The sequence below is a fragment of the Triticum aestivum genome, chromosome 2A (assembly GCF_018294505.1).
Source record: "Triticum aestivum cultivar Chinese Spring chromosome 2A, IWGSC CS RefSeq v2.1, whole genome shotgun sequence".
Classification (NCBI taxonomy): Eukaryota; Viridiplantae; Streptophyta; class Magnoliopsida; order Poales; family Poaceae; genus Triticum; species Triticum aestivum.
In genome coordinates, this window is record NC_057797.1 from 28,804,471 (window position 1) to 28,818,473 (window position 14,003).

The 14,003-nt window shown below is 47.7% G+C and overlaps 1 protein-coding gene and 1 pseudogene across 1 annotated transcript; both read right to left on the reverse strand.

Annotated features, from left to right (window-relative positions):
• Positions 1-301: 301 nt before the first annotated feature.
• On the reverse strand, positions 302-2,108 carry LOC123184454 (uncharacterized). The gene is made up of 3 exons (XM_044596564.1): positions 1,979-2,108; positions 1,795-1,845; positions 302-1,451 (listed from the first exon to the last, which is right to left on the reverse strand). Exons 2-3 carry the CDS (start codon positions 1,821-1,823, stop codon positions 350-352), a joined length of 1,131 nt encoding a protein of 376 aa, XP_044452499.1. The 5' UTR covers positions 1,824-1,845; positions 1,979-2,108; the 3' UTR covers positions 302-349.
• Positions 2,109-11,423: 9,315 nt separating this feature from the next.
• Positions 11,424-12,327, reverse strand: LOC123191421 (uncharacterized; annotated as a pseudogene).
• Between the last annotated feature and the right edge of the window lie 1,676 nt (positions 12,328-14,003).

A 14,003-nucleotide genomic window follows, 5' to 3' on the forward strand; every position in this document is an offset into this window, starting at 1 on the left:
TTATGACCACATATAAACACTACCCCAGTAAGTGATTGCATATCATTGCACACAAGCATTATCTAGTCAATTAACTAGTACCGTTAAAATAGCCTACAGAATGAACCATACATACCCATAATCATTGAACAGCAGTACCTAACAATGCAATGGACGATGCACACAACAAAAGTCTCTAAACTTGACAAGGGTGCAAAAGGATAAACGTCACAGGATCATACCTGAGTGTAGGAAATGTGGGAGGCCAAATCATCATGAAAGGATGGATATCACCCAAAGGTCGATCTTTTTCTTCCAGGCCATACACTTTACGCAGTTTCTTGTACTTGATATCCAGGTGGAGTACACATCAACCCATCTCCAAGAAAACAAACTCGTCATAATCCCCCACATGGTTTATCCGGAGAGGAGCAGTAGCCTCATTCTCATCCTCGCAACCTGTCATCCTCAAACTAGCAACCATCCCACGCAAACAAATACTGTGCACCAGCAACCAGTTGCCCCCCTTGTGGAGCCAAATGCAAAGTTGAAGCTTCCTGGCATGGCTGAGATACACACCAGAAGCATTATTGGCCCATGCCAACATGGTGTCTCTATCACCATACTCCACCCCTTGTGGGAGGGTAATCGTGGAGATGCTTGAGCCCATCAAATCCAAGACAACAATGTCGCTCTGGGCACTCGCTATATAGATTTTATCGTCGGCGAGCACAGCTTTTGGATCAAATCGCGGACAAAGGAATCGGTCGGTGGCCAAGTCAAGATGTCTGCGCCATACAGTGTCACCATTTCGCAGCACATCTATGTGCACCATAGATTTGGTCCTCTCCATTGTAGACTCCACCAACACATAAATGTAGGACAAGCCATCGCCTTCCTGTTTGGAGAGGAGGAGATCATTCATACCACAGAAATAGCCGTCCTGAATTTGCAACTCTGGGAATGGCGGGAGGACCACCAAACTTCTCTCGGGGTGCAACGGGCTGTGCACTCCAACTGTAAAATCTCTGCCGTCGTACAAGCTGATGAGGACGTTGCCGTTCCGGCAGCCCATCATGTCGGACATTTCACTCCGGTGGGGGTCCAAGCTGAATCTCGCAGTGCGGATGACAGTTGCAAGCTCTGGAGGTTGAGGCAGCATCGGAAAGAAGTGTGCAGCCACGCTTGGATCATCGGTGTCCTCGAGGTAGAAGCCTAGGAGGTGGGACGGGTTGCACTCATGGAAACGGCTGAGGAACTTGCGGTCGGAGGCATGGTGGTACCAACGCTTGCAGACGAGAGAGGCACGGACGAGGGTGGTCGGGAAGCCGACACAAAGGATGATCTCTCTCAGGAGGTTGTCATCGTCAAGCACCTTGGAGACAACATCCATGTCCGTCGTCGATGTCGTCAGGGAATGGTGTTGTGAGTCGACATACACATCCGCGCATGGTTTCTTCTCGGGATCATCCCTGGAAAATTGACAAGAACGAACAAGTGAAAAAGCAGAGTCAATGCAAGGGACTAATTTCTTCAGTGGCCTGCAAAAAGCATCCATCCGCCCCTCTCCAGAGGGGCTTATTATACAGAAATAGACGGCAGGAACTGAAACAGGGGGAAGACAAAGAGTAATTTTAATCAAGATCAATTTGTTCAATTATGAGCGTGAATGCAACGGGACAATTCCTTCAGCTTTGTTGCAAAACAGTTAAGTTGAGACACATGTTGGAGTGTTGAGAACACTTATCCATCCAGCAGCCGCAGGACGAAATGAACTGGGGAACAGGCGTAGCTGGAGAGGTTGGAGGGCCTCACCGTGGGGGAATCGCCTCCAGAGCATCCATTGTCTCTTCTTTCCCACCTCAGCTGCGCTCCGCACTCAACAAGTACGTAGATGTTTAGATTGGGGACAAAACTGTACTGTAGCAAGCTAGGGTTCGATTCCGCGAGCAGAGAAGAGAAAAGAAACTGGGAGAGTACAGGAAGGAGAAGAACTCACATCGATTGAATCGGGAGGGGAGGAAAAGTCGTCAGTTGCCGCCGGCGGAGATCGTCGGGGAGATCGCTGGATGAAGTCGCCGGAGGCCAGGGTGCCGGGGAGTGAGAAACCAATGCGTCGCCTTCTTTCTCCTGGCACTGAAGGCCCATCCCAGTCCAGCCCAAATAAACATGTGACTAGGGATGAAAGGCCCACCATGACGACCTAGTTCTCAAAAAAATATGCAGGTAGGGCCTGACCATGAAGGAAAGCACCATCCCCAGTCACATGACAACGAGTACAAAACTTAAATGAACTTGTGATCGACTCGAGGCAAAATTATTCTCATGAGCCAAGTATATCAAAGCAGCACACCATGCATGATCCTATTTTTACATAGCATCCTAATCCACTACAAAACTCCCATGGACAAAAAGAAAACAGTTTTGAAATTCATCATCTCCAAAACAAAAACAAAAACACAAATAACTCCACTTGTGTTTTCCTTAATTACTCTTGTGGCCTTGAATTCCACTCGTAGTTTCAGTTTGTAGTTTGTATTCCTACACAAAGGAAATCTTACCGTCTAAGGTCAAATGAGATAATCATCATCATGTCTGATGCGTGCCGGGAAAGGAGGTGGTGGCGACGGGGGAGAGAAGGTTTCAGTTGCAATAAGGAGAGTATGAAGAGTTAGAGAAGTGGGTTAGTTCACATACATCTTTCGGGGTCGTAGCTTTCAGCTTGCCATTTGGCGGGACCCCACACTATCGGCTCCACCAGTGGCAGAGTGTAACGCCCCGAGACTGATGTGCCAGGTGTCGTCCAGTTATTCGATGTTGTTGCCTTGTCATTGCTTGCGTGTCATGCATTGCATATCATGTCATCATGTGCATTTCATTTGCATACATGTTCGTCTCATGCATCCGAGCATTCTTCCCGTTGTCCGTTTTGCGTTCCGGCGCTCCGTTCTCCTCCGGTGGTCATTTCTACCTTTCTTTCGTGTGTGGGGATTAAACATTTCCGGATTGGACTGAGACTTGAAGCGGCCTTAGGTTACTACCAGTAGACCGCCTGTCAAGTTTCGTACCATTTGGACTTCGTTGATACTCCAACGGTTAACCGAGGGACCGAGAAGGCCTCGTGTGTGTTGCAGCCCAACACCCCTCCATTTTGGCCCAAAACCCACCTAAACCTCCTCCATCATCTAGAGCGTTCGATCACGATCGCGTGGCCAAAAACCGCACCTAATTTAGACTCTCCTAGCTCCCTCTACCTATATATATGTGGCCATCCCCGAAATTTTCGCGGATGAACCCTAGCCCCGCTCCTCTCGCATCGCCGGACATGTCCATCCAGTCGCCGGACATGTCCGCGTCGCCGCCACGTCGTCCGGCCAATCCGGTGCCTCCACCTCAGCACCGCCGAGCCCCGCACCCAACCACCGCGCGCCACGTGTCGCCTTCGCTGCCGCCCTTCTCCCGCGCCGCCGCGGCCCGCCAAGCCCATCGCGGGCCCGCGCGAGCCCGGAGCCGCCGCGGTCGCCCGAGCGCCTCGCTCCTCCGCGCCTCTCGCCAGAGACGTAGCGCGTCGTCGCCGGCCACCGCGACCCGCCGCCTCGCTCGCCGCCCGCCGGAGTTCCTGCCTCGCCGCCCAGTTCCTGCCTCGTCGTCGTTCCGGCCCTCGTCTCCGCCCAGATCCGGCGAGAGCCGACCTCCCCGCCCCGGATCTACTGCCTCGGCGTCGTTCCCGCCGTTCCCTCGTCGCCGGCGCGCCCGCCCGGTCAGAGGACGCCGCGCCGCCGCCATGGCCATCCTCGGCTTCGAGCTCGAGGAGGAGCACGACGGGGCTCCCGCTCGCCTCCGCTCGTGGGCCCGTGGCCCAGCTCCGACCGGTCGGTCCATTTCCTCTAGCCCAGGCCTCCTTCCTCTTCGTTTTGGGCCGAAGCCCAGGGGTGAGCCACCACTATTCCCTGCCCCGTGCGCGACATATTATCTTACGCCCAGTTCCAGACTTGGCGATTTTCACTAAGTCCCCGAGATTTCCATGTTTCATATGCCCATGTTCATCATGTCGTAACTTTGCATCCGTAGCTTCGATTCATGCGTTTAGCATATCAAAATGTTCGTCTCAGAGAGTACATCATTTCATCTCATTGCGTCATTTTCATTTGAGTTCATCTTGATGCCCGAAATGCTATTGGAATAGTGCTATTTGAGATTATTGTCAGATCTACTGCACCAAATAGCTATTTGTCATTTTTGCCATGATTATTGTGTGCATGATATGCCCATGAGCTCTACATGTGTTTTGTTACATGCCATGCCATCTTTCCAGGGGTGCTATCCATGTATTTTTGTGATGTGTGTGGTGACTAGCACAAGCTTGCAAAGTGGAGCATTCGTTAATGCTGATTTCAGGGACTTAGCAAATCCACTAAGTCCTTGATCTGTTTATCTCGATATGCCATATGTTCATGTTGTTTCCTAGTGATCCGTGCCTATTTTGAGGATGATCAGTAAGGATGATTTGTTAATCTTGTAGTGCTCTATCCATCCATGTCTTTGTTTGCAATTATGGAGCACCCTAGCTTGAGCCAATCGAGCTCTACTTTTGCTATTTCGTGAATCTGGGCAGATTGTCTACTTGTTAGCGATTTTGCCGAGGATGTTGTAGTTGATCCGTGCATGCTATGTTGTTGTTCTTGCCATGTCTAGCTTGTATAATGTGTATTCTTGATGGGTGTATCCTTAGATTGGCATGCCATGCTCTGTAGTGAGTGCATCGAGCTCGTAAACATGCCTATTTGATATCTGATTTGCATGCTCCAGTTTTTCACTAAGTCTGAGAACTGATTATGTTTTTGTCATGTTCACATACTTGCAATTGTATTTTCTGATCCCTTTTGGCTCAAGGTCACTAAGGGACTTTTGTTAAGCTCTCTGAGTAGCTCCATTCCATGCTTTACTTTGCCATGTTCAGTTCCTGTAGCATATAGTTTTCATGCTCCAAAGTGTGCTACCTGATCTGAAATCCCAGGCTAGTGTTAATTTCACTAAGTCTGAAATCTGTTTACTAAATGCACTTTTGCCATGCTTGTTTGAACCTGTTAATGGATGAATTGGCCCTAGCTCAGTGTTCATATTTTGTTAAGCATCATGAATGGATCCCTGCCATGTATTTTGATGCCATGTTTGGGTGCTATAGCATGTTCATCTTGTTGCATTTAGATGGCTACTTGCTGTATATCGCATACCGGTGCCATATTTGAATTGCTTGCCATTTCCAAACCGTAACTCCGATTCCGGTGATCCTTATATCGTTTTCAAGCAATTTCACCTCACCTTTTCAGTGGCACACTTGAATTTCCAAGTTGAGGCTAGGTTCATTCATTCCTTTGCAAATCATGCATATGCACCGCATACTGCATACCGCATATCATACCATGTTCATGTGTCGGTTGTTTACTATGTTGTGTGCTTCTTTCCGGTGTTGCTTATTTGGGTTGGTTCCGATAACGTCGTGTTGTGAGGATTCGTTCGACTACGTCCATTTGCCTTCTTCATGGACTCGTTCTTCTTCCTTGCGGGATTTCAGGCAAGATGATCATACCCTCGAAATCACTTCTATCTTTGCTTGCTAGTTGCTCGCTCTTTTGCTATGCCTATGCTGCGATACCTACCACTTGCTTATCATGCCTCCCATATTGTTGAACCAAGCCTCTAACCCACCTTGTCCTAGCAAACCGTTGTTTGGCTACGTTACTGCTTTCCTCAGCCCCTCTTATAGCATTGTTAGTTGCAGGTGAAGATTGAAGCTTGTTCCTTGTTGGAACATGGAGATCGTTCCTTGTTGGAACATTGTTTACTTGTTGGGATATCACAATATATCTTATTTAATTAATACATCTATATACTTGGTAAAGGGTGGAAGGCTCGGCCTTATGCCTAGTGTTTTGTTCCACTCTTGCCGCCCTAGTTTCCGTCATATCGGTGTTATGTTCCCGAATTTTGCGTTCCTTACGCGGTTGGGTAATAATGGGAACCCCTTGACAGTTCGCCTTGAATTAAAACTTCTCCAGCAATGCCCAACATTGGTTTTACCATTCGCCACCTAGCCTTTTCTTTCCCTTGGGCCGGCCAGCCCAAGGGTCATCTTTATTTTAACCCCCCCCCCCCGGGCCAGTGCTCCTCTGAGTGTTGGTCCGAATTAGAGTCCTGTGCAGCGCCCCCTCGGGGAAACTCGAGGTTTTGTTTTAGTTGTATGGAGAGCTCATCTGAGTGTACCCTGAGAACGAGATATGTGCAGCTCCTATCGGGATTTGTCGGCACATTCGGGCGGTGTTGCTGAATTTGTTTTAACCTGTCGAAATGTCTTGATGAACCGGGATACCGAGTCTGATCGGAATGTCTCGGGAGGAGGTCTATTCCTTCGTTGACCGTGAGAGCTTGTCATGGGCTAAGTTGGGACACCCCTGCAGGGATTTGAACTTTCGAAAGCCGTGCCCGCGGTTATGGGCAGATGGGAATTTGTTAATGTCCGGTTGTAGAAAACCTGAAGTTGACCTTAATTAAAATGCATCAACCGCGTGTGTAACCGTGATGGTCTCTTTCCGGCGGAGTCCGGGAAGTGAACACGGTGTTGAAGTTATGCTTGACGTAGGTTGTTCTAGGATCACTTCTTGATCATACTTTTATCGACCGTGCTTTGCTTTCTCTTCTCGCTCTCATTTGCGTATGTTAGCCACCATATATGCTAGTCGCTTGTTGCAGCTTCATCTCATACCTTTACCTTACCCATAAGCTTAAATAGTCTTGATCGCGAGGGTGCGAGATTGCTGAGTCCCCGTGGGTCACAAATACTTCCAAAACCAGCTTGCAGGTGCCGAGGTTACCGTGCAGATGACGCAACCAAGCTCAAGGAGGTGCTCGATGAAGATCTCGCCCTTTGTGTTGTTTCGTTCTAGTTGATCAGTAGTGGAGCCCAGTTGGGGTCGATCGGGGATCTGTGTAGCTTTTGGGTAGTCTTCTTTTATTTTGGTTCCGTAGTCGGACCTTGATTGTATTTGGATGTTGTAATGTTTTATTTATGTAATTGTGTGAAGTGGCGATTGTAAGCCAACTATGTATCTCTTTCCCTTATGTATTACATGGGTTGTGTGAAGATTACCTCACTTGCGACATTGCTTTCAATGCGGCTATGCCTCTAAGTCGTGCTTCGACACGTGGGAGATATAGCCACATCGAGGGCGTTACACAGAGCTATTTCAATCTCAAGGGTAGAGGGGGCGCAAGGCATAGCTATACCTTGCTCCAGGCGAGTTCGATCGTAGCCTCTCCTAATGCCAACGCCATACTGGGGCGACCCATGCGCGCAAGGAGTCCACTGCATCATTTTTTATTTTTCTTCACATTTTCTTATTTCTAATTTATTTTTTTACTTTTCATTATACTTCCAAATATTCTAAACATATATCTAACAAAAATATACTTCAAATGCATTTTTCAAAAATGTTAATCATGCATTTGGAAAATGTTAAATGTGTATAGAGAAAAAATTTCTGATGTACAAAAAATATACAATGAATATGGAAAATGATTGACAAAAAATATGTTTTAATTTTTTTAAATATTTTATGTGGCAAATTTTAGACATGTATATAATTTTTTTCCTAATGTATACAAAAATATATATAATGTGTATGGAAAAGACTAGACATCCAAATATTTTTTTAATGTTAATCGTCTATTTAAGAAAGGTTACACTTGTATAAAAAAAATATTCCATATTCATACCAAAAATGTAGAACGTGAATGAAGAAGATTGAGCATAAAATATAATTTTGAAAAAATGGTTGACAGAAAAAATGCCGGTTCTTTCATAGTTCCAGCTCCAGAAATCTTGGATATTGCGAGTACATGGGGGTGTCGCCGTGAATGTTTTAGCATCGGTTCCTAGAAGAACTTCTCCAACGCGATGCCGGTTCTACTTTGCTGAGGTTTGATCAATTAGTTCTGATACTAGAAGTGGTGGATTAGAGCTTCGGCAAACATATGGCCTCATCATTTCCTCTCGTGGCAGCCACAGATCATTTCGAATATTTGTTGACTTGCCATTCTTTGTGCGCCATATCAGGCCTTGTTTGAGAGTATCCCTGCCTTCTATTACAACTCTCCAATTTTGGCTTCGATGTCCTCCCAAAGTTGCTTCCAAGATTGAAGTGTAGGGGTAGTACACGCTTTTGAGCAACCGAGCGCTCAAAGAAACCACTATGTCCATGGATGTGAATGTAAATGATATTAAGATATAGTAAATGTATGATATCAGGGGATAAGAGAATGGTTTTTTTAAGGAATAAGAGAATGACGTCATGACGATCTTACTAGCAGATTTAATAATAAGGAATATATATAATCTAGGAGTTCTACTGAATTAAGAAAATTACAAGTGGAACTCGCTGCCTAATAATAAATGATGCTTTGATGTTTTTATGCAAGGTTGAAGGGAAAATAAAGTTGGACTTCTCAAAACTTATTGCAGTAAAGCGAAGCACAAACAAGAGATTTTAAGTTGGAAGGGGCGTAGTATTGGTGTAATTACGCACATAAATTAAACAACGATAAGGAGAATATACAAGACACACTCCGAGTTCCAGGCAGCGAGGCTTATATTTTCGCCTGATCTCAAGAGTTGTGTTTATAGTAGGTATATATACTAGACCAATATATGAGGAAATATTGCGTGGAAGCATACCGCTTCATGATCATATCTGATGGTTAAATGTGTAGAGGCAATATTGCGTGGAAGCATACCGCTTCATGATCATATCTGACGGTTAAATGTATCCTAGTTATCGATGCTTAAGTGAAAACATAGATTTTGGATATGGATGCTTCAGACACATTAATGGATAGAGATACATTATTTTTCCCATAAGCCTGCTAGGTTCCACTAGTAGATCTATCACATTTTGAAACAAAGTGCACAAAGCTACAAGAGGAACGTGTGCATGAGATGACATCCGGCACGAGACGTAATACGGAGTGTATCACGAGATCTGCTTGCACTGCATCTGAGATTGAGAGACCGACGAGGGAGCAACATGTATCATTGGGAAGTTCATGATTAAGTAGTGTGTTCCTTTTCGAAAAAGTAGTGTGTTCAACCAAAGTGGTGATTCTTCCATTCTCCATGCCTCCCATGTCTAGACACTCTAGATGGTTCTTGATTGCAGAGAAACTAGGAGAAAGCAATGTGATCTTGACCTGTAGGTCAAGTTTGTCCAAATGGATGCGAAGCACTAACACAAGTGTAGTAGTTCTCCCGAAGAGCTCTTCAATGAGGCTCCTCACTCTCTTGCTCCACACAATTTATGTATGCAGAACTAATATGAACGTGTAAGGAGAATCTACTAGTTAGGAGGAGGTCATGATGAGAAGTGGATGGAGTTAAGTGCTCTAGCAATGAATTTCACATGGGGAGTGCATATGTGCTTAATTCTCGCACATGCAGCTAATAGGCCTTCATTCATGCCAATATATTCTGAATTGTCATCCTCAGCCAATATCCATCAAAACCGGCACATGCAACATTCGACCGCCACATCTGTGCTCTTTGGGTGTGTTAATTGTACATGCATGCCAACATGGATGGAAATGGTCCGCCACGGTCATTCATCGGTGAGATACCATTGCTTACATTGTGCATCTCGGATCGGAACGCAATCTCGGATAGCAAATGCTAATCAGTTTTTTTTTAATCAAAAAGCATGCATGCATGTCATTCTACTAAAAAAAATTCAACGAGTATGTTTTTGTAACAACGGGTACGTTTCTTTTTTCATTTTTCAAGAGGAGTTTTTTTCCCTATGTCAGAGAGGGGTACGTTTCTTTCTGAGACACTGTTGTTCTCAGTGGCGGCAGACAGATGTGCTGGGCTTTATGGGCCGGAATTGCATATGCCTTCTTGATCTGGGCCATGCGAGAGGCGAGGCATGCTTTCAAAAAAAAAAACCTCAGTACACTTCACGCAGCTCTCGACCCGCCTCCTTTGTTCATCGATGCAGATTTTTCTTTTTTCAGGGTGTTGGGTACCAACGAGACAACATATGTGGATGGCAAGAAGACAGAGCCGTGCTGTTCCACTTCCATGGCGGCAGAGGCATCTAGGGTGCTCGACGACGACAACCTCCTCAGGGGGATCATCCTTGTCCGAGTCGGCTTCCCCATCACCCTGGTGTGCGCCGCCCTCGATCGTTTGCAAGCGTTGGTACCACCACGCCTCCGAGCCCGCCTTCCTCCTCGTTACCGCAAGCTCAACCCGCCCCGCCTCCTTGGCTTCTATCTTGACTATGGGCCGTATTCGGTGCCGACCTCTCCATGCTTCGTCCCGATGCCGCTCCAGGCCCCAGAGCTCGCAGCCGTTGTCCGTCGTGTGTCAAGTTACAGCTTCAGCCACCACGACCTCGTGCGGATCGAGAATTGCCAGAACGGCATCATCTCCACCTCATTGTTCAGCTACAAAAGCGGCCGCTCTGAAGGAATGTGTCCATGGAGTTTGCCAGGGGGACAACGGACTACACAGTGCAAGTATATGTGCTACAGGATGGTGAGTGGTGCAAGCATACTTCGGCCACGACAAAGCTCACTCTTCGTCCACGGTGTGAACCGAAAGCCGTGCTGGTCAAAAATAAAATCTATGTGCTGGCTGACCTGACAGACATTATCATTATGGATTTGACAAACTCATGTTTGTCCACAATTCAGCTCCCAGAAGGACTAGAGAATGGCTTTTCAGACATTGCGCTGTCACGGGCCGATGATTCTTCGGATGTATATTTCATCCATGCCAAGGGGCTACAACTCGGCATCTGGCTCCACAAGGGGGACTGCTGGTTTGCAGTGGATACCATTTGTTTGAGGAAGTTAGATCATTCGCTTGAGGACGAGCATATTGATCATGTTCAGGTAAGCTGTGTAGGAGACAATGCTGAATTTCTGTTCTTGATAATGGGTCGATGCACATTCTATCTGGATATCAAGAGCAGGACACTGCGTAAAGTGCATGAGAGGACAGATGATTATAGGTTTCCAGCTACTTTACACCCTTTCATGATGATCTGGCCTCCCGCATTCCCTATATATGTTCAAGGATGATCTTACAAGGTTTGCTATTCGGACTCAAATGATCTGCATCTCTTTCCTCAAAAAAATTTATACGAGGCAACTAGCAATCGCTAGACAGTCCATCTTCCTCACATGGTCATATGTGACTTATTTCATGTCATTTTTTTAGGCTTCCATGTCATCACTTGGCACATAGTGCCAGGTCCTACAAATTTGAGTGTGTTAGGGCATCTCCAGCTGCCCCCCAAGACGCCCTCCCAGGCCACTTTTTAGACGCCGGCGGGCAAAAAACGCTCCACTCGGGCCCCCAGAAAGCTGTTTTTCGCCGGATTTGACAAAAATTAGCGCCGGCACACCCACCCCAATCCCAGGCCCCTGGGGGGCAGCTGGGACGCCGGTATATCTTTTTTGCATGCACAGGCCCACTTGCCAGCCCCTCTTTCTTCCCTCTCTCTCCTCTCTCCTCTCCTTTCTCTTTTTTCTTTCTCTTCTCTCCTCTTCTTTTCCATCCGCCACCTACCACGCACACAGCCGGAGCGGAGCACGCACGGCCATGGAGGGGCTCGTGCCCGGCGCGGAGCGGACAGCGCATGGCCAGGGCGGGGCTCGCGCTCGCCGGCCATCTTCGACGTCGCCGGCGAGCAGTCCCCTTGCATCACCACCAGCAGCTTCCCCACCGCTTCCGGCGCGGCCGCCAGCGCCTCCCTCATCTTCCGCTCCCCGCCTCCCGCGCAGCAGGACAGCCACAGCAACGCCACCACGGCCTCGCGCCCCATTTTCCCATCACGGCCGCCGGCGCGGCTGCAGTGGGCCGCCTCTACTACAGCATCAGCACGGGCACTGCGTCGGCTCGGACCATCGACGCTCGGGCGGGCCGCTCGCGTACCTGCACAGCCGCGGCCATGCACAGGATGGCTGCCGGTGATGCGGCCTCCTTGAGGATCCTCACCAGATCGGTTTCTTGGCATCTTCGCTGACTCCGCCCGCAGACAAGACGGCAGCCATGGCCTCCACGGCCATCTTGACCCATCCATGCTTCTCCGTGTCGTCCCGGGTCAAGTAGGGCACCATCTCAGGCACCATGGTGGCCAGGATCCTCACCGCGTCGACGTGCGCGTCGATGCCCCCGCCCGCGCACTCCACGGCACATGGCCGGGGCGGGGGCTCGCGCTCGCGCGGATGTGGCGGGGGGCTCGCGTGGCCGGAGCGGAGCATGCGTAGCCAGGGAGGGGCTCGCGCGCGCATGGCCGGGGCGGGGAGGGCCTCGTCTTCTTCGTCCTCGCAGTGGCCGTCCCGTAGCCGCGAGCGAGCAGGGGGGAGCCGGTGCGTGCGTGCACGCGCGGGCAGCAGCAGCGGAGGGCGGCCACGGCCAGGCGCGGGCGCGAGCTGCTGGAAGGTGACGCGTTCGACGGCCTCGCTTGGGGGTGAAAACGGCTGGAGATCTTTTCACCCCCAAGCCAAAAATTTCGCCGGCAGCCCCCCAAGCGGCGAAAAAAATGCCTCCTGGGGGGCCGAACGGTTGGAGATGCCCTTATGCTTTAGAGTGTCAAATATCACTTTAGCATTGTGTGATTGTGGTTCCCTGCATGTTGTTATCTGTTGCAACACTTGTTTGTTGTTATCTGATGCTGAGTCATGTATGAAATGTATCGATATTCTTCCTTAACTTGAATAGGTCTTGCTCTGATTAAGCAGGTTACTAGAGTCTTCTTTGCTTTCTATGTTGAAAATTCACATAATAAGTTTGCTTTATTTGAACTATGAACCCAGTTCTGTATGAACCTTATGTATGGCTGTAGGCATGCTGAACCATGCTCCTCACATGCTTATGTACTTCACACCAGCATGCTTGAGTTATTGCACTTGTTTCTAATTTACATAGGACGAGCAAATCTATTCTCACAGCATACATCTTAGTGGTATTTCTACTCATATCATCTGCCCTTTTGTTGGTCAGAGTAATCTGTTTTGCTGGACTACCAACTACGTAGGTTAGTTATGCTCATATATTGGCGGAGTTAACGAATTACTTTTACTACTGTTTCACACTTAAACCTACAACATGGGCTCTCCTTTCTCTTCATGTTACAATGATGATTATTCTTGACCATTGATTGTTTTGCTTGGCTGGAAGTTGTGTGATTGTGCCGGGTCCTACAAGTTGTGTGTGCCTTTTAGCTAGGGGCCTAGGTCTTCTTGTGCCTTCGTTTGAAATAGATGAGATGAAATTTTGAGCAATAGCTAGGGACCTAGGGCTTCCAATGATAGTAAGAGTTGTCCTGATTATTCTCTGTTGTTGTGGGTGTACACCAAAACTGGTCGTAATCTGACCAACTTGTTAGAATTTAGAAATTTGAAATATACTACTCCATGACAGTGCTATGATAGCCATTTGATTCATTGGAACATATAATATTGTGTGCAGTTACACACACACACACACACACACACACACACACACACACACACACACACACACAAGCCTATATGCGTGTAACTTAATTCCTAGTTTTCTTGTCTCTGCATCAGTGGCGGAGCCAGAACTTTTGTAGAGCCTGGCAAGTTTGAACCTAAGTGCCTAATTTGGAAATCAAGTATTTTGATACACAATATATAAAATAGCCCCAAATAAGAATGAAGTAACAATATAAACATGATAGTCATGCAAATGTAATTTTGAAGTGAACTACTATATGATATATCAACATCGAAATTGCTTCACACACGACACAGCTTGAACGATCTGCGGACGATCCCTTCTCCACGCATCAACTAAAAATAAAAAAACAATTGCCTCCTGCCTACACGGACGCCGTTGAGCTGCCACATGGGATCGTGCACGAGTCGGCTGCAGGTTTGTCGTCCATATAGCAGCGCTCTATCAACATTCAATTTTATAACAGTTCGCCAAGTGTGACACT

What these genes read in the sequence shown, in the direction of transcription:
- LOC123184454 (XM_044596564.1), bottom strand. Translation starts at nt 1,823, where the DNA reads ATGGATGCTCTGGAGGCGATTCCCCCACG. An exon ending in CTGGAGGCGATTCCCCCACG is followed by an intron (nt 1,452 to 1,794) that starts GTGAGGCCCTCC and finishes TCAATTTTCCAG; the next exon opens with GGATGATCCCGAGAAGAAAC.